At 39.2% G+C, this 21,602-nt stretch overlaps 1 protein-coding gene across 11 annotated transcripts in view; it reads right to left on the reverse strand.

The window, feature by feature from the left end:
• PDSS2 (decaprenyl diphosphate synthase subunit 2) overlaps positions 1-21,602 on the reverse strand; it is a 278,138-nt gene that overhangs the window by 130,001 nt on the left and 126,535 nt on the right. For all 11 annotated transcript variants that reach the window (XR_010413718.1, XR_010413719.1, XM_064597946.1 and 8 more), the window contains one exon: positions 4,064-4,262. Coding sequence is in view for 9 of the 11 variants with exons in the window: in XM_064597946.1 (XP_064454016.1) it covers positions 4,064-4,262 (199 nt within the window). In the remaining 2 variants the exon portion in view is untranslated. The remainder of the gene's footprint in view (positions 1-4,063; positions 4,263-21,602) is intronic.

Here is a 21,602-nt window from a genome sequence, read left to right on the forward strand (position 1 = left end):
ATATATGGCATTTAAGAATTATATATATATAATATATATATTACAGCATTTAAGAACTAAACTGCCAGCAATATTCTTCACAGTTGCATTTTATGACTAATTTGAAATTATTGATACCTTCAATTGATTCTTATTGGTAGACCATATTTTTAATTGAGGAAATGCTCATTCTACAGATTCTGAGTTACCTGATAAGCTCTGAGCAAATCTGCTAAATGGAAAAGAAACTCAATTCTAATTTTTTAAATATTGTAAAGTATAACTATTCCAGCCCAAATATTTTCAAGGTACTGTCTTTTTGCTTCCTTCAAAGTACCTTTCTTTGACAAATATTTTTATAAGACAAAGCTTGTCAAATAAATTGCCTCTATGATTCTTTTGAATGTTTTACTAAAATTAGATGCTGCAAAATCTAGGCCTTCTCAATTTCATTTTATTCGTGTGTGTATAATTTATTCAAAATAGCAGCACTACCAAAAGATTCTTCTTGCAAGGTGAGATATTCCAAATCACAATTATAGAACTGTAAATTTTAATCTTGGGAGCATTTGAGATCTTACTATTTATTTTGTTCTGTTCCTCCCTTGCTTTTGTAAGGAAAAATTCCAATGGAATTTTCATTAATTGTTTTCATTGTAATTTCCTAAAAGTTTCATTTGGTGTTCTACTTGTTGAACATTTGATTTAAGATTTTGAGTGGATTTTGAGCAAGATGTTCACCAAAATTTTATGACTCATTTATATAAAATTCAATACCATTGTTGGGTATAAAGATTTTGAGAATCTGATTAATGATAGGCAACAAAGACAGAAGGTACACACTGCAGTGCTGAACTGTATTTTTTTTTTTTTTTTAAAGATTTTATTTATTTTTTTGACAGAGAGAGACATAGCGAGAGCAGGAACACAAGCAGGGGGAGTGGGAGAGGGAGAAGCAGGTTTCCCGCAGAGCAGAGAACCCGATGTGGGACTCGATCCCAGGACCCTGGGATCATGACCTGAGCCGAAGGCAGACGCTTAATGACTGAGCCACCCAGGCGCCCTGAACTGTATTTTTGTACTCAGAGTAACACCAAAATTCTCAAAATCTTATAGCTTAAAGACTTGAACATTAAAGATACTTGAAATTTTTATAACAATACCTTCTATTTCAACTTAGAGAATGTTAACACTTGTTTGGATATGATTATGAATTATGGGTATGCCACAGTGAATTCCAACTACTCCATAGGTTTCACAATGTAGTAAGAACATTGTTTTTACCACAACACTATGTGTGCCTCACCAAAATGTGTACTTGTATTATTATTGTAAACTAATAATTTTATCTCCCATGTTGTACTTTATTTATTTAAGAGATCTCTACATCCTGCGTGGGGCTTGAACTCACGACCCCAAGATCAAGAGTCGGATGCTCTACTAACTGAGCCAGCTAGGTGCCCCTTCCATGTTGTACTTTAAACTGAATTTCCAAACTCACTCATAATGGCTTTACCTTTGATAGAATATACTTCCAAAAGCTTTACCTTGATCCCATGAACAGATGGAAAAAATAAAAACATTTTCTGAATTAACTAAAATGATTTAATTGAAGTACCAGCTGGCACTCAACTAAAACTGGAATTACTTAACTGTAAAGTTCTTCTGCCAATGGAGCCAACAAATATAAAGTTACTGCTTACTTTTTCCTATGTGCACATAAAAAACCTGTAGTCGAAAAATGAGTGAAATTAATCTAGAAAAAGAGACATCTGTCTAAAAGTTAGGCTTCACTTTTTCAGCAGATTTGTTTTCATGTGGTCAGTGATACCAGTATGGCCTCCCCAGTGGATGTAAATGTAAACATTTTGTGCAAATTACACGTTCCTTATCAACTTTCTCAGTACTTTAAAAAATGAAATATATAGTTTTTAGCTTATTGCTGCCAAAAGGGTTTATTGCAAAAACAAACTGTTGCCAAACAATAAAATAGTTACAGGTTTACATTACACAAGCAAGTGTGCTCAGTCTACTCTCTACCCTCTCTGATCAGCCTTGATTTCCCACATATACTCACCAATGCCCCACTTCCACCTTACTATGTTTCCCATTGAGCTTTGGGACTGGTACCTGGTGGCTTGGTGACTCTTGAAGGCCATGCACAGGCCACAGTACAATTGCGTGATACATCAAATGGCAGCAATTTCAAATACTTCTACACCTGATATAGGAAAAAGTTAACGATTAACCTAGACAGTCAGTGCACTTTGTTTTATCAGCAATTGCCCTGCGTTCTGTCCTTGATTGGGAGGTGTCTGAAAGGGTTGGGAAAAGAGGTAAGTTATTGCTGGTTGTCCTCCAGATTTACTATCACCTTAACATGAGAACACTCTCCATTGTACATGGGTCTCATATTCTATTAGCCTACACTAGACAAAAACTCAGGCAGAGGTTGGAAGTATAAAGTAGACGTCTATGAAACCCATCCTGGCTCATCCTAATGGAATTATTAGTAATCATTCTCTGTTAAAAAATCCAGGACAAATGTTAAGACAGATGGGATTCTGGGACAGTGGACTTACACTGAGACTATCCTTAGCAAACCAGGATGTACCCTCACTTGACCTTCAGGTGAAGGAGATCTGCCTTTCTCTGTCTTCCTCCTCCTCCTTTCCTATTGACTGGAGTGAGAACATGATGGCAGCTATTTGGGGCCAAAAATACAGTAGTAAGGTAAGGATGGCAGAGCAGTAAGACAGAAAATGCCTTTGGTTCCTGACTTTGTAGAATCAATCCTAGACTAGACTGCCTAGTCCTGGATTTTTTTTTTTTTTTTAAGATTTTATTTATTTATTTGACAGAGAGAGACACAGCGAGAGAGAGGGAACACAAGCAGGGCAAGTGGGAAAGGGAGAAGCAGGCTTCCTGCCGAGCAGGGAGCCCGATGCGGGGCTCGATCCCAGGACCCCGGGATCACGACCTGAGCCGAAGGCAGACGTTTAATGACTGAGCCACCCAGGCGCCCCATCCTGGATGTTTTTACATGAAAAAGAATAAATCCTATCTTGTTTCGGCCACTGTTATTTTATAACTAAACCTAATTCAAACTCATATATAAGGAATATCTCTACAATCTTTCTAGAAAGCAGCTTGGCAATATGTATCAAGAATGCTAAAAATGGGGCGCCTGGGTGGCTCAGTTGGTTAAACGACTGCCTTCAGCTCAGGTCATGATCCTGGAGTCCCTGCATCGAGTCCCGCATCGGGCTCCCTGCTCAGCAGGGAGTCTGCTTCTCCCTCTGACCCTCCCCCCTCTCATGCTCTCTCTCTCATTCTCTCTTTCTCAAATAAATAAATAAAATCTTTAAAAAAAAAAAGAATGCTAAAAATGATTAAACCCTTTGAGCCACTTTTAGGTATTTATCTGAACAAAATAATCTGGAATGAGGGATACTGCTGTGTAAAGATGTTTACTGCAGATTTATTTATGACAATAAAAAATAAGAAGCAACTTAAGTTCCCAAAATGAGACATTTGTTAAATAAATGATATTACATCTAAATAACTGAATATTATGCAACCATTAACAAGTTTGTGAAAAATGTTAATAACAGGGGAAAATACCCACATCATAATATGAAGTAGGAAAAAATAGGCAGGACTAAAAAAAAAACAACTTATACATGTAAGTTCTCACCTATGTTACAAAAAATTCACATATATAAAGGTAGGAGCAAGCAAACAAAAAGCTTGAAAGGAAACCCATCACAATATTAACTAACAGTGATTATCTCTGGATGGTGAGGTAATATAGGTAATATCTGTTTATAGATCTTCTCTGTGCTAAATATTTAACAGTATTCTATAATTAACAAATAATTATAACCAGAAAAAAACAAATTAATTTCAAAACTCTTTGTTAGCATTTACCGGCTTTACTGGTGTGGACACTGCCACCATCTTCATCACAATTTTACTGAGCATCTACATGTGGGGAGCTGGGGCAGCAGGGTGCACAGACCTCCACAGCTCCAGTAGAGCCACCTAAAAGTCATCCAGACATGAGTAACCTGCCCGGTATTACCTTGGTGTTCTGTAGCAGCGCTAGTCTGTTGCAGGCATTTGCTAGAAGAAAGTCTCCACTCAGGATAGCTATTTTATTTCCAAATTGCATGTCTTTCAATAGTCCATCAGAAGATTGCAATTCATTTAAATTTACTATCCCACGATGTACGAGGAGAGCAGTATGGATAAGTTCTGTGATCTCTGCCAAACTTCTTTGACTGAAACATGAAGGTAAGACTTGTCTGAGTGTCAAGAATACCACCACATCAGTAATGTCAGACTTCAGTTTCCAAAAGTAAAATATTTCAGTGACTAGTCTCTCTCTCTCTCTCTCTTTTTAAAGATTATTCCTTTTTAATGACGTTTTTAATAGAGGACTCTCTAATGAGCAGTTTGGGATCTATAAGCAGATCTTGACATGTTCCTTCCCTAGAATATTCCTTACCCTCCCTCCCATGAATAACCAGGATTCCCCAGAGAGAAGCTACCAGTGGGGCCACCCTCTACAGTTCCATTTAGATACTCTGTTATCAGTATACCCCTTTCCCACCTCTGTAATTTTAGGATTTCTGAAATTCCTTACTAGTACCTAATGAAATTCCAATTTAAGGAGGACCATAACCCGTGTCAGGCATTAAGTTAAACACTTTAATATGCTATCTTTTTTAATCCTAATGCAAAGCTATGGGATTTACAGAGATGAATAAAATGCGGTCTCTTTCTTCAAAGACCTTACATTTCAGAATAAAAACCAAGATATATACCTACAGTAGTAAATAAAACAGAGAAGGCCCTGGAGAAGTTTATAGTATAGTACTGTATCAGATGGAATGTCAAGTAATGTTTCTTTTCTTTCCTTTCCTTTTTTTAAAAAATTTTTTTAAAAGATTTTATTTATTTATTTGACAGACAGACAGAGAGGCACAAGCAGGGGGAACGTCAGAGGCAGAGGGAGAGGGAGAAGCAGGCTCCCTGCTGAGCAGGGAGCCCAACTCGGGGATTCGATCCCAGGACCCTGAGATCATGACCTGAGCCGAAGGCAGACGCTTAACTGACTGAGCCACCCAGACGGCCCTCCATTTTTTTTTTTTTTAAAGATTTTATATACTTATTTAAGAGATAGAGAGGAGAGCAAGAGACCACAAGCAGGGGGTGGGGGGAGGGGCAGAGGGAGAGGGAGAAGCAGACTCTCAGCTGAGCAGGGAGCCTGACATGGGGCTTCATCCCAGGACCCCTGGATCCCAGGACCTGAGCCGAAGGCAGAGCTTAACCAACTGAGCCACCCAGGTGCCCGAAATGTTTCTTTTCTTATACTTTTCTATAGTTTGTACATTTTCTATTCACAAAAGCATTATTTTAAAATCATAATAACCCAAACAATTACTAAAATATTTAAATTTCATAACCATCCTATGATAGATATTAACTCCTTTTTATAGCTGAGAAGATTGTTGCACACCAATAAATGGCTTTCCCAAAGGCACACAGTAATGTAGAGCTGCTAATCTGTTGGAATCTGTTACAAATGACTTTATGTGAATCACACCCCTTGGTTTCCGTGCTCCTGTGTTGTCCCCTCCACATCAACTCTGGGCTTAGCCATGTGACTGACTTTGGCCAAAAGCACCTTCGAAAATGTGACATAAGCAAAGCCTGAAAAACGCTGTATTAAGACTTGTCCAAAGCAGTCACATGAGTGACCCCAGGCAGAAGAACCATCTGGTCAATCCACAGAATGATAAGAAATAAAATGACTGTTGCGGGTTACTAAATACAGGGTAGCTTGCTATGTAGCAATTGATACCTGATACAGAAACTGGTATATCTGGGTGTGACGTGCTGCTCAACAAAAGCCTAAAATATGTCTGTGGCTTTGCGTCTGAATGATGGGGGCTAAGTGGGAAAGCTGAAGAAATGGCACATTCCTAGTGGCAGCTGGAAAGGCAGTGAAGCAATTGTTACTGGAGACTGAGAAGGGACATACTGTGTTAGAAGGCAGTGAAACAATTGGCAAAACTGTTGCCTATGGTAACTTGAAAGACAGAAAATATATATAATGAAATTATGTATCTGGATAAGGGGACTGATTCTCAGGCAGAATGATGAAATGCCATCTGGATTATTGTAGCTGCGTATGACAAGGGACAAGAGAAATGAGCTACAGAGAGAACTGTTAGTTTTGAAGCACAATTTAAAGGAACTATAAAGGAGAAAAGACTTGCTAGGTTGAAAATAAAACCTCCACATCTCCAGGCTTTCCAGAAAAAAGCCTGTCAAAGAAAGAAATGGGGGCGCCTGGGTGGCTCAGTCGTTAAGCGTCTGCCTTCGGCTCGGGTCATGGTCCCAGGGTCCTGGGATCGAGCCCCGTGTCGGGCTCCCTGCTCCGCGGGAAGCCCGCTTCTCCCTCTCCCACTCCCCCTGCTTGTGCTCCCTCTCTCGCTGTGTCTCTCTCTGTCAAATAAATAAATAAAATCTTAAAAAAAAAAAAGAACAGAATCTAGGGGGGCGCCTGGGTGGCTCAGTCATTAAGCGTCCGCCTTCGGCTCGGGTCATGGTCCCAGGGTCCTGGGATCGAGCCCCGTGTCGGGCTCCCTGCTCCGCGGGAAGCCCGCTTCTCCCTCTCCCACTCCCCCTGCTTGTGCTCCCTCTCTCGCTGTGTCTCTCTCTGTCAAATAAATAAATAAAATCTTAAAAAAAAAAAAGAACAGAATCTAGGGGGGCGCCTGGGTGGCTCAGTCATTAAGCGTCCGCCTTCGGCTCGGGTCATGGTCCCAGAGTCCTGGGATCGAGCCCCGTGTCGGGCTCCCTGCTCAGCGGGAAGCCTGCTTCTCCCTCTCCCACTCCCCCTGCTTGTGTTCCTGCTCTCGCTCTCTCTCTTTTTAAAGATTTTAAAATCTTAAAAAAAAAAAAAAAGAAAAGAAAGAAATGGTATTAGGAAAAAGATTATATCAAAACTGTGGCTGTAAGAACTTTTCTAAAGCCCTAAAAAATTTAAGGTGATGCTCAACAGACCCTTTGGCTAGATAAAAGGTCTTCTAAGAACTCTAAGGGTATTGTCCCACAGCAGCCTTACACTCAAAGTAGAGGTGTCCATCCCAAAAAAGAACTATGGACGTGGCTTTTAGGGCATGGAATGAACAGTTATGACATTCACAGAAATCCCAAAAAGCTTTTAAGGAAGTTGTATGAGCTTCAACTAAAAGTGACAAGAGACAGTTCAAAGGAAAAAAAGGAGCTTCTAAACCAACTTTCCATGGATAAGAAATCAGGCTGAGACAGCTACTCAGCTATAAGTATGAATCATTTCTTCCTCTTCTTCTTTTTTTTTTTATTAAAGTATAGTTGACACACAGCGTTATGTTAATTTCAGGTGTATGACATAGTGATTCGGTAAGTCTGTGTTATGCTATGCTCACCACAAGTGTAGCTATCTCTGAATCATTTCTTACTGAAAATGTTCAGGGAAAATAGTTCCAAGGGCAAAGGATTCTGGAAGACAGTGAAATAGGGAACCTCTCCCAGGAAAAAGACTGGGCCCTACTCAAGAAATATTCTTTGCTTCTAGAGTAAGAGGTTCTGATACTGTGTGCCCAGCTGGATTTCAGGATTACTATGGACCATTGATTATTATGTGCTTCCAAATCCTCCCTCTTTTTAATGGAAGTGACTATTGTGGTTATCTTGTTCCCAACTCACCATTCTATGCTAGGTGTGTAGTGGTGATAGGGGTAAATAACTCATCCTTTTAGTTCCCTGCACCTCTGGAGCCACATCCACAACTGGACCTAACAAAAATTATGAGCTCATGGACCTTGAGCTTGACGCCATGAAATATATGAGACTTTGGGGTCTTGGGAGATGGTAAGTATATTTTGCAAAAGGAAGGAATGTGAATCATGGGGACCCGAGAGTAGACTGTGGCAGATGGTTATACCAACGCATACCTCCTGACATCTATGTCACGTCTCCTCCCTGATTAACTCTGAGTTGATTATATGACTTGCTTGGCCAGTGGGATATCAGCAAATGTGGGACAAACAAGCTTGGTAAGTGTTTTTGCATTGGGGCTTACCCTCTTGGAATGCTGCCCTGAGACTACATGTGAAGAAACCTAATCTAGCCTCCTTGAGATGAAAGACAACATGGAGAGGAGAATACCCAGCTTTCCTAAACATGCTCACCCTCCAGTTGGCCTACCAGGTAAATGCAGCCACATAAATAAACCCAGGAGAAACTAGCAGAGGATCAGTCCAGCCAACCCACAGAACTATGAAAAATAAAATGTTTACTGTTTTAAGCCACCAAGTTTTGGGGCAGTTTTGTTATACAACAGATAACTGATAGAGACTTCAAAATCCAACCTATTTCCACTATACTAGGCTGCTTCCTAGATCGCCAGTTGAAGTATTTTAAAATTTTCTCTGAAGAAGGTAAATTTGTGCTGGGCCTTGAATGACAGGTATGATTTCTACAGCTGGAGAGAAGGGGCACACACAATAGTAGAACAGTAGGGATTAGGAACCCCAGAATAAGGAAGAATAGGACTCAAGCCTGGGTGAAGCAAGAGGAGAAAACGTGACCAGAGGGTGAGGAGGTCAGTTTGGTCAGAGTATAGGGTCTATGTGGATAAGTTAGAAGTAGGAATCTGGAGCTAGATTATAGCAGGTTAAAGGGTCTGTATTTTGTTACACAGGCAGTGTTTTTGAGAAGGAGGGATGATATATATATATATATATATATATATATATATTTTAAAGATTTTATTTATTTGACAGAGAGAGACATAGCGAGAGAGGGAACACAAGCAGGGGGAGTGGGAGAGGGAGAAGCAGGCTTCCCGCGGAGCAGGGAGCCGGATGCGGGGCTCGATCCCAGGACCCTGGGATCACGACCTGAGCCGAAGGCAGATGCTTAATGACTGAGCCACCCAGGCACCCCAAAATGATTTAGGAAAAATATTCTGAAGGTGATATGTAGAAAAATCTGAAAAAGTAGATAGTGAATAGAGAGATCAGTGAGGGAAGAAGCTATTACAAAGGCCCAAGGGAAATATAACAAAAGGGCTTGACTTAAAGGTCAAATTTAAGCATTTGACCCAGGACAACCTTAGACATGGAGACAAATAAATATAAAATAATCAAATAATAAATATGAGACTTTTTAATCCTAAAGACTACTGAGATGTTAACAGAAAACATTTAAAAACAAACAAAAGGAGATAACATTTAAAATTATCCTTTAAAAAAGTAACTCTTTTAAAAGAAAAGAATAAGAATTTTTCTCTCAAGAAAAATATGGTACTAGTTTAAACAACTATGACACAATAATTACATAAAGGTACAATTATATAAGATTAAGGAGCCAAACAACTTGGCATCTATAAAAGAAAAATCACATTTTTAATTTCCTTTGTTAAAAAAAAGTAAAAGAATATGTAAAAATGACCCAGTGGACACACAGTACTTGATTACAAATTGGGGGAGTAGGAGAACATGAACCAGTGAGTTAAACAGCTTGTAAATAAAGAGTAAATTCATGGTTTAGATGAAAACCTTACTATATCTCAAAGAAAATCACCAACAACAGAGCCTTAGAAGACTACTGAGAAGTTAATAGAAAGCATTTAAAAACTAAGAAAAGGAGCTAACATTTAAAATTATTCTTTAAAAAAGTAACTAAAAGAAAGGAATAAAAACATATTTTATTAGTATTCTGTTCTCTATAATACCAATCACTGTAAAAATCCATAAAAAAGTCACATTTCACAAAAATCACACAATGGGATTGTCAGCAAATGTATAACTCAGGAAGGGTTAAGCACTGGACAGATGTTTCATTCAGTCAGCTTACGAAAGAACATAATAACCAGGTATGCAAGAAGTTGTAGGTGTTTTGAATTACTCCGAGGCTGAAAGTAAATAATTGTGAGCTTTTAAGAAAGACATCCATAATCATAAAACAGCATTCATTAAATAAATAGCAATCTTTAAATGCCACATGGTCAGAATCAACAAAAACAATTGTAATAGTAAAAGTGAAAAGCCATAATTTGTACAGTACCCACCATTTACAAAGAACTTTCATTTATATTATCTACTTGTGAGTCTAATTACAGCAGGTCTGGGGAGGTTAAATACTTGATCAAGAACACTCAGTTTGTAAAGGACCAAGCTGGAACTCAGAGCCACCTTGTCATAATGACCAATGATAATTTAAAATGTTTATTTACATAATGAAGAGTAGATGAGGAGGGAAAAAAGGCCAAAGTCACCAATGTAACCAACACTGGTATCTGCCCACCAAAACTTGTCCAATTTTTATCCCTAGTTCTAAGCATGAGAGAAGATAATTTTCTTTTCTAAGATTTTATTTATTTGACAGAAAGAGAGAGAGAGAGAGAACAAGCAGGGGAGCAGCAGAGGGAGAGGGAGAAGCAGGCTCCCCGCTGAGCAGAGAGCCCGACGCGGGGCTCGATCCCACGCGGGCTCGATCCCAGGACCCTGGGATCATGACCTGAGCCGAAGGCAGTCACTTAACTGACTGAGCCACCCAGGCGCTCCAGATTCAGGGATTTAAAAAAAAAAAAAAATTACCCAGACTGGCAGTTAACAGTTACAAAGAGACAAAAATATTGCTATTAACACTACTTTTCTATAGAAAATAGAAATGAAATGATTTGTCATCTTTGAAATCTGTCCTGCAATTCCACTATCTGGTACTGCGCTCTCAATTTCTAAGATTTTATCATCAGATAAACAACTCCAGATACATTATGCAAGAGTATAATTTAGTGTATAGCAGAGAAGTAGTGACAGTATGAAAGAATCTGGGAAATTTTTCTTCTCATTATCTTATTCCTGTTTTAGCCAACCAAAGCAATCTAGTAAACTTTCAACATACTGGATTTTAAAAATTATCTTAAATAAAAGTCTTCATGCCATTTTATGTACATATATTTTAGTACTCTTGGGTATTTTTCATGCTAAATCTTGATTGGAAAAGAGTCACAAATGAATACCACTTATGTTAAATAATCAGAGTAGGGAAGTAATTACCACATTGAATGAAACTGAGGATTAATCAATGTTTCTACAAAAATTTTCAGCAAATCACTTTCTTTCAGTTACATTAAACAACTTCATCTGTTCTGATCCATTTTTTTCCCAACATTTCTCCAAATGTTTTTAGCATCCTAGGTTTTAGATGTAAGGATGGCAGACATTGCTAGTTACCTATCCATTCCTATGTTCCTCACTACCAATATATCTTTGATTATATATGGAGTGATAATGTACTCACTTAAAAATACCTCTCCAAGATCCCCTGAGGTTAGTAGTGATCATGTAGCACAGTCTGGCCAAAGAATGTAAGCAGAAATCTACTAGGTGGAGCTTCTGAGAAATCTCCTGAGTTCTGATGTTAGGGGACAGATTCAGTTGGTGTGTACCTTTGGCAATTTGGGCTTACCCCTTCTTCCTGTCTGGAAGATGGCCCACCTACTTTTCTGCCTAGAAGATGGCCCAGAAGAGACTTAAGGATCCTAAAGGGGACCCCCAACCTAAGGATGGTAGAGCAGGAAGAACAGAGAAGCTTGGGCCCCTAAAGACTTACTTCTTTGAGGGATATACCAGATCTGATGTGCCCACCTCTAAACTTCTTGTTAGCTGAGATAAACACTGTACTCTTTTAAGCTACTGTTGTTAGAGTCCTATTATATGCAGCCAAAAATAACTTCCTGAAAGACACGGTTAATAAAAATTACACCACAAAAGATGGCAAAGATATTTTATGTTCATATTTCTGCACTCTGGTTTTATTCACTTAATGTTATTTCTTTTTTTTTTTTTAAGATTTTATTTTATTTATTTGAGAGAGAGAGAATGAGAGAGAGCACATGAGAGGGGGGAGGGTCAGAGGGAGAAGCAGACTCCCTGCCGAGCAGGGAGCCCGATGCGGGACTCGATCCAGAGACTCCAGGATCATGACCTGAGCCGAAGGCAGTCGCTCAACCAACTGAGCCACCCAGGCGCCCCAACTTAATGTTATTTCTTAGAGGGCACCTGGCTGGCTTGGTTGGCGGAACGTGCCACTCTTGATCTTGGGGCCATGAGTTCGAGTTGGGTGTAAAGATTACTTAAAAAAGAAATTTTAAAAATTTAAAAAAATATTATCTCTTGGAGATAGTTCTACATCATTTCCAAACACAGAATCTCCCTGTTCTACTTAACATTTCTCTAGAGATCCACTGTATGGATGTACCATACAACTTTTTTTTTTTTCATACAACTTTTGCTGCTACAGGGTGAGTGATAAATATATATATATATATATATATTTTTTAAGATTTTATTTATTTGCGAGAGAGAGAATGAGAGAGAGCATGAGAGGGAGGAGGGTCAGAGGGAGAAGCAGACTCCCTGCTGAGCAGGGAGCCCGATGTGGGACTCGATCCCGGGACTCCAGGATCATGACCTGAGCCGAAGGCAGTCGCTTAACCAACTGAGCCACCCAGGCGCCCAAATATATTTTTTGTATAAAGAATTTTTAGAACTCCTAGAGTTAACCCATTCTGTGCTCGAAAGTCTTTGAACAGAGCTGTTATTTATTGTACTATCCTGTAATTCTTTCTTTTTTTTTTTTTTAAAAGATTTTATTTATTTATTTGACAGAGAGAGGCATAGTAAAGAGAGGGAACACAAGCAGGGTGAGTGGGAGAGGGAGAAGCAGGCTTCCCGCGGAGCAGGGAGCCCGATGTGGGGCTCGATCCCAGGACCCTGGGATCGTGACCTGAGCTGAAGGCAGATGCTTAACGACTGAACCACCCAGGCGCCCCCTGTAATTATTTCTTTAGCCATCTATCTACCTGCTACCCCTCTCCCTCACTGCACTGTAAATTATACTCCTGTTTCTCTAGGCTGCCTACAAATGTTTGTTAAATGAATAACTCTAATTAGCAGTCAATTTTATAAAGGTATAGTGGATTATTATGATTCTTAGTTTCAAAAGGGAAGGATGATATAAACTACAAAGTCAGGTTCATAGAATCAGAGTTCTTGACCCCAGAGGTCAATTAACCTCAATTAGCCCCATCCAGGGATGAGTGATAACTACCTCACAGGAGCCAGGTCTGCTGATAGTTTTAATTATTAGAAATTGTTCTTTATATTAACTTGAAATCTCTTCAAATGTTTTACATGTTTAAGTTGGCGTTAAAACAGTAGAAGGGTCAATTGTGTTTCACTACACAGGCAAGGCAGATAAAAGACAATGGAATCTTCTTTCTCTTTCCTTTTTTTTTCCTTTTTATTCCTCCTTCCCTCCTTGCTTTCCTTCTTTTTGAGAGGTTTAAAAATAGCACAGAAAAGTACAGAAAATAATATAACAAATACATAATATTCCACTTAGAAATAACAAAGGCTTACACTTTGTGATTTTTAACAGTTTTTAAAGATGCATTTTTAAAAAAACCTTTTTATTCTGGGAATTTTCAAATATACCAAAGTGTAAAATCTGGCATAAAGAACCTCTGTGGGGCGCCTGGGTGGCTCAGTTGGTTAAGCGACTGCCTTCGGCTCAGGTCATGATCCCGGAGTCCTGTGATCGAGTCCCGCATCGGGCTCCCTGCGCAGCAGGGAGTCTGCTTCTCCCTCTGCCCCTCCCCCCTCTCATGCTCTCTCTATCTCATTCTCTCTCTCAAATAAATAAATGAAATCTTAAAAAAAAAAAAAAAAAAAGAACCTCTGTGGCCCCTAATCTTGTTTCAGCTGCACCTTTCACTCTTCTTGCAGACTATTTTGAATTAAATGCCAGGTATCATGTCATTTCATCTGAAAATACTTCAAATATCCTATTTTTTTAAATGCCTAAGAGTGATTATCATTCCCACTTACCAAATTATTTATTACTAAAAATGAAAAAGATCAGAAATTAATTACTAAATTATTAATTACTTTGAGCCAATTAATTACTGTATGCTAAGTACTTCATGTAAAATAATTTTGCAAGCGTAACAATAATTCAATTAACAGATTAATAAATAAAATAATGTCAAACTCACAACAGCTTCTGAGGTAAGCATTATTATCTCTACCATACAGAAGGGAGTTGGGCTGGTAGGCTAACTGACTTGCTCAAGTTCATATAGCTAGTGAACTACAGAGCCACAAACCTGGGGCTCTCTGATCCTAAAGCCAAGGCTCTTTGAATATCAATGGAAAACTAAGAAAAATCCCAAATACAAAATGTACAAAATTGGGGGTATTCTAAAAGTATTAAACTGGTAGGCAACAGTTACTTATTTAAAATTGTAAGTTTTTTTTTTTAATTGGAAAACTAACTTTTATGATGTGAGAATAAATTTGAAAATTTCAAAGAAACTTTTGGAAAAGAAAAGGCCTGCCATTCTAGATTTTAAAACTTATAATTAAGTTATTGCAACTTCAAAAAGCACAGTAATATCATGAGAAAAAACTAATAGATTAGTGGAATGGAATCCAGAAAGAGATCCAAATATATTCAGAAAACTAATCATTTATGGTAAAGATAACATTTCAAATTGTTAGGGAATAGATGGATTATTCCTACAGAAGATGTTAGAGCAAAAGGCTGTCAGTTCAGGGAAAAAATAGTAAAGTCAGATCCCTACCTTGTACCATAGATAAAAATATATTTAGATAAAGATCTAAATGTGAAAAACTATGAATTTAGGAAAATATTCTTATGATCTTGGGGGAAGAAAGCCTTGTAAAATAAAATGGGAAGTCAGGAAGCTATAAGAAAAATAATGGCTAAATCTGAGGAGTTAAAATGTACAAAAATGTTTATTAGTGAAATAAAACATAAAAAAAAAAGACTCAGGCAAATATAGACTTGAAATAAAGTATCTGCAACACATACAGCAGACAAAAGATTGTACTCAAAATATGTGTGGAGCTTACTGGACAAGAAATTAATAAGAAACAGATAAACAGCTCAAGCGCAAAATAGGAAAGGATATGAAGAGGTAATTTCAGGAGAAATACAAATGGCAAAGAAAACATATAAAATGATGCTCAACCTCGCTAATAATTTGGAAAAGGAGTATTATAAAAATGAGATAACATTTTTAGTCCATTAGCTTTGCAAAAATAGAAAAGATCAGAAATGAGCAAGCAGGAAGTTGAAGACAAATGTAGTCCATCACTTTGGTCCCCCGCTTAAAACCTGCCAGTGGCCTCCCCATCTCACTCAGGGTAGATGCCGAAATCCCTACAATGGACTCCAAGGTCCAACACAACAATCTGCCCCAGTTCCTCTACCCCCTTACCTGTCTGAATTCATTTGTTATCCTCTTTCCTCCTTGCCCACTCTTCTCCAGCTAGGATACATCTCCTTGCCTTTCCTTGAACATGCCAAGTCTGTTCTTGGCACAGTGCCTTTGTCCTTTCCTCTGTCAGTACCAGTCTTCCCTTACGTATCTAACAAAACTTAAGTCACTTGCTTCCTTCAGGTTCCTGCAAAGTATACCTGCTCAGAATGCCTTCTCTGGGGCGCCTGGGTGGCTCAGTTGGTTAAGCGACTGCTTTCAGCTCAGGTCAAGATCCTGGAGTCCCCGGATCAAGTCCCGTATCAGGCTTCCTGCTCAGCAGGGAGTCTGCTTCTCCCTCTGACCCTCCCCCTCTCACGTGCTCTCTCTCTCTCAAATAAATAAATAAAATCTTTAAAAAAAAAAATGCCTTCTCTGACCACTCCACTTACAACAGAGACCCTCCCATGCCCACCAGAGGTCCCTATCTCCACTTCCTGCTTTTTTTTTCCCCTCCATTGCACTTATTATCCTCTGATATGCTCTTTTGTCTGTGTTTTGTTTCCCTCTTCACAGCCCCCGTAAGGGCAAATGGGGGTTGGTGGAGAAAAGCAGATAAGAGCAAAAGAATTCTTTTTTTTTTTTTTTTAAAGATTTTATTTATTTATTTATTTGACAGAGAGAGACACAGCGAGAGAGGGAACACAAGCAGAGGGAGTGGGAGAGGGAGAAGCAGGCTCCCCGCGGAGCAGGGAGCCCGATGTGGGACTCGATCCCAGGACCCTGGGACCATGACCTGAGCCGAAGGTAGTCGCTCAACCAACTGAGCCACCCAGGCGCCCAAGAGCAAAAGAATTCTTAAAATATACTTCAGGGGTGCCTGGGTGGTGCAGTTGGTTAAGCATCTAACTCTTGGTTTCAACTCAGGTCATGATCTCGCAGTTGTGAGATTCCTGCATCAGGCTCTGCGCTTAGCACGGAGTCTGCCTGAGATTCTCTCCCTCTCCCTCTGCCCCTCCCACTCGTGCTCATTCATTTTCTCTCTAAAATAAATAAATATTTTAAAAATACTTTAAAAATACCAAAATATCAAAAATATCAAGGCATATGAACTATAATAGAATATATGCTATATTATATATGAATATATAATAGTATATGCTTTTAATGTCAGGTATAAGAATCTCTCTTGGTGATAACCTTTAATCATAACTGTCAAATCATAACTGTCAAATACTGATTTTTGATAAGGGGGCCAGACCCAAAGGTCCAAGAAATTCATTCAATTCACTGCAATAATTACAAAAACATAATGATTTTCTTAGTCTGCCATTTATTCATGTTGATAACCTAAGTGAAGATGGAACTTTGAATTTTGAATTTGCCATGATCACAGCATTCAAAACAAATGCTGTTTCATTCCTACAACTGGAAATGAGAAATCTGATTAAAAACAAGCTACTGAAACTAGAAATCTCAACCACTGAAAGCAAAATGCCAAAGCTGTAGGCCCTAGTAACAATGACCTCCAAAGATTGAATCAGAGGTTCAAGGGCTGTAAAGAATAGCCAGGTCTTATTTCCAGCTCTGAGCACACACACTAAGCAATCACTCAAAGTACTGACAGTTCTGTGTCTCTTTTAGAAAAGCTTACTCAATACTGTAAGTTAGAGTACATAGAAAAGAAGCCTGTCTCATTCAAGGAGATTCGATATCTGAATTTATGTTAAAATCTTGCCATACCATGAAAATATAGGGTGTAGAAGTTGGGGGAGGGGGAAATCTTTACTTATTTTTCTAAACAATTTTTATTTATTTATTGGACAGAGAGATAGAGCACAAGTAGGCAGAGTGGCAGGCAGAGGGAAAAGCAGGCTCTCCGCCGAGCAGGGAGCCCAATGTGAGACTCGATCCCAGGACTCTGAGATCATGATCTGAGCCGAAGGCAGACGCTTAACTGACTGAGCCACCCAGGTGTCCTCAATAGAAACCTTTAAAACAAAGTTCTCCCAGGATGCCTGGGTGGCTCAGTGGGTTGAACATCCGACTCTTGATCTTAGCTCAGGTCTTGATCGTGGGGTCGTGAGTTCGAGCCTTGTGTTGGGCTCCGTGCTGGGTGTGGGTCTTACTTAAAAAATAAGTAAAAATAAAACAAAGTTCTCCCATATGTAATTCTGAATCACTGGTAGTTTTGCAGAAATCTAATTTTAAAATAATCCCAGCTTAACACAAAGACTTCTGTCTGATTTATTTCTAAAAAAGAAAGCTTAGTATATTTTAAATTTTTAAGTAAAAATTGTATATATTTAAGGTGTACAATATAATGTTTTGATAAACATATACACACTGAAATAATTACTAGGGTCAAGCTAATTAACATATCCATCTCCTCAGTTACTTTTTTCTCTTTTTTTTTTTTAAAAGAAAGCTCAGGATTGATGTGTCCTGTAATTAGTTCCTTCCATACCTGTCAACCAATCTACAAAGAAGTGAGCTGCCTTCAGAGATGGCAGTCATACTTGAGAAAACAGAGGATGTTGAGGTTCAGTAAGGAGTCGCCACAGTTATTACTAGGAATCAGCCAACCAAAACAAAATCTGTAATACATTTTCTCTTTATGCACGAACAGAATAAGGTTCTACTTAGTGATCAACTAACACACCTATAAACTAGTAAAGCATAACCAAGCCAGGTAACTTACTATATTTAAGAACATTTAAAAAAACAAAACAGAACATCATTTTGAAAAACTAGACACAAAGTTGACTGTCAACACATAATTATCCTGCAGGTCAACGAGGTGTTCATTATGAGGTGGGAGAAGGGTAGCTAGCAAATAGTATCTGGTCTCTGAAAATAGTTTAAGCTGGGTTGTTTTCTGCCTGAGAAGCAAAGGGAAAGTAGCTAGGCATCCTTATCTAGGTCTCGAAAAGTACTTTTTGGTTTGGGTATCACAAAAGGGGTTAAAAATACTTGAGACTACCAAAAAAGCCTAACAAGACATCTGGGTGCTGCGGCTGTCACTGTCAGGGCAGCCCTTGGAGGGAATGCCCGTATCAATTCGGTTTATCAGATGGACAGCTGATCAACATTAAACAGACTTGCTCTGGGCAGACTGAGCTGAGCTTCCTGACATGAATTCCAATGAGAGCCCTCTGCACTCTACCACTGAGCTCTGCCATTTTTTACTGTTGCAGCTCCCTGGACATATGGGAATCCCTAGTGATGAGCACATAAAGCTGCCTCTAACTCAAGTGACGGCTCATTTCCCCTGGCTGAAGGCAGACATTAATATCCCGAGGAGATCAAACCCGCCTCCCTGACCCCCAACTACCGAAGCAAAACGACTGTCCTATTTCTTCATTTAATAAGCTTTTAATGAAGAAAACCCAAACCCCTTCTCTGACTGCAGCACAGTTCTACATGAAAAGGTTATACAAATACATCTGATTCCGTGTCAAAGTTTTCCAAAATATGTGTCTCCCTCCCCACGGGAGTGTGGATTCTGTCACTCGCCCGCCCACAGTGCTCATTCTTCCTGCTGCAGTCCAGGACTTCAGTTCTCTGCTCCGATAATTATCAACTGTCTCCACGTGATGGCAGGTGTAGGATTAAAGAACTGATTACAAAGAGCATGCTGGTGTTTCCATTTTCTTACAAACCTCTTTCATCCAAGGTTCATCATGGAGCTATGAAAACTACTTCGGGCACAACCCAACCGGGCCAAGTGACAGTCCAGTGACAACCCAGAGAGTACACAAGAAAATGCTTCGGAGCTAAATTAGAATAGGAGAAAACTAACAATATTTGGTGAACTGGAGTTGGCATACATACTTTTGGGAGGGATAAAAGGAAGGATACATGATGGCAGGAGATGACAAGCAGGTTTTCACCTGTGAATCATGGCGCTTACTTACAAATAAGGGGAATCTGAATCATTACTTGGCCTACTGCCAGGGCTCTGTGAGCTCTGAATTGCTTCACGAGAGGCTAAAGTTGGAATTTTCTCTTCTTTAGAGAGCAAGTAGGGGCTAGGAGAAATGTGAAGGCTGCATGTTAAATGGGGCACAGGAAGCACTGCAGGAGGAGAAATGTCATCCTGCAAAGACCTTTCCAACTAAGTAACAGAAGGCAGTGATGGACTGGAAAGGGAGCCTTGGTTGGCTTCCCTTAGACCACCAAATGTGTCTGGGGCTGGAAAATGTGAAGGTGAGGTGAGCATTAAGGGGCAAAGATCTGTTTCCTCTGAAAAATCATGTCGGGCGCCTGGGTGGCTCAGCTGGTTGAGCATCTGCCTTCGGCTCAGGTCATAATCCCAAGGCCCTGGGATCAAGCCCTGCATCGGGCTCCCTGCTCGGCGGGAAGCCTGCTTCTCCCTCTCCCACTCTCCCTGCTTGTGTTCCCTCTCTCGCTGTGTCTCTTTCTGTCAAATAAATAAATAAAGTCTTTAAAAAAAACAAAACAAAACCATGTCAAGGCCTAGTCTGTACACTAATATGCTTTATTTTTTAAAATTTATTATTTTTTAAAGATTTTATTATTTATTTGACACACAGAGAGACAGCACAAGCAGGGGGAGCGGCAGGTAGGGGGAGAGGGAGAAGCAGGCTCCGGCTGAGCAAGGAGCCTGATGTCGGGCTCCATCCCAGGACCCTGGGATCATCACCTGCGCCGATGGCAGATGCTTAACCGACTGAGCCACCTGGGTGCCCCACTGATATACGTTAAATTAGATTGTGTACACTGCTATCTGACTGACCCAGGTATCAAGAGTCTTAAGAACAAATCCTAAATGTTCCCCAAAATATTTTACCAGGTCTTTTCATGTATAAAAGTAGAGTGGCTCCCCAGTATGTTTATACTCTACACAACAGAAGAAAACCACGGCAGGTACTAGGCGAGCAGATAATGCACAGTTCATAACCTACTACATCCTGGATATTATAATTTTTATATAGCATCTCACTTAATCTTCACCAAGTTTAGTTATTAACCCAATTTTATAGATGAGGAAATGGATTTCCACAGGGGAAAGAAATGTCAGTGAGTCTCTATAAAAAATAATTATGCAGGAGAGGCAAAGACATACAATCTGAATGTTAAATGGAAAGAATTTATATAAAATCAAATGATATTTCCAAAAACCTCTTTAAATGATTAGATCCTACAAAATACTCTTGTTACCATGCATAAAACTATTTTCAAACTACAGATATGGCTATAAAAATTCTTAATAGGGTCACTGAAGGTTATTTTACCTTTTTTCCCCAAACAGCTTTACTGAAATATAATTTACATATCATAAAATTCACCTGTTTTAAGACCACAATTCAATGCATTTTCATATTACAAAATTGTGCAACCATCACTACAATATAATTTGAAACTTTTCCATCACCCTAAAAAAATAGACCTTATGCTCATTTAGAGCCATTCTTTATTTAGGCTAGTTGTCTTGATTTTCATTTTAACTTTTTGAGTATTTGGAATTTTTAAAGAAATTAATTATAAAGAACAACAACATAAAATGGAAAGGTCAACATACTTTTACTGAAAAGAATATTACAATCTGTGGTAAATACATAATGTGCACATGATATATATGTTCTTCAAAGCCAAATAAATGACAGATCCATTAGGTGTCTGAAAGTAATGCTTATTTTGTTTTTTAAAAGATTTTATTTATTTATTTGAGAGAGAGTGAGGAGAGGAGCAGAGGGGAAGGGAGAGGGACATGCAGTGGAGTAGAGAGCCAACATGGAGCTCGATCTCACAACCCTGAGATCATGACCTGAGCTGAAACCAAGAGGCGGACGCTTAACCAACTGAGACAGCCAGGTGCCCTAGTAATGCTTGTTTTTAAGAAACTGACTATAAGGTATTTCAAAGGATCAATGCAGAAAATGGTATCCACATATAACTGTCAAGCAAATTACTTTGAAAGGCAAATGTATACCATTTATATTTATACCTCATGCCCCAGGCAACCCTTAAGCTTCACATTTCTTCTTTAGTGTTTTCTGTTTACAACCACAGAAACAACAGAAAATGTTCCAAAGGCTGCCACAGCCTTGCAAGGGAAGGAGTAATACATACACACTAAATAATAAAAAAAGTCTGGAGTCAGGGTGTCTGGGTGACTCGGTTAAATGTCTGCCTTTGGCTCAGGTCATGAGCCAAAATTTCACATTTCAGCCTGGGGTGCAAGGATCAAACCCCATGTCAGGCACCCTGCTCAGCAGGGAGTCTGCTTCTCCCTCTCCCTTTGACCCTT

Source organism: Mirounga angustirostris, unplaced genomic scaffold, assembly GCF_029215605.1.
Source record: "Mirounga angustirostris isolate CCGP_5_RB_7025 unplaced genomic scaffold, mMirAng1.0.hap1 SCAF_8, whole genome shotgun sequence".
NCBI classification, from domain to species: Eukaryota; Metazoa; Chordata; class Mammalia; order Carnivora; family Phocidae; genus Mirounga; species Mirounga angustirostris.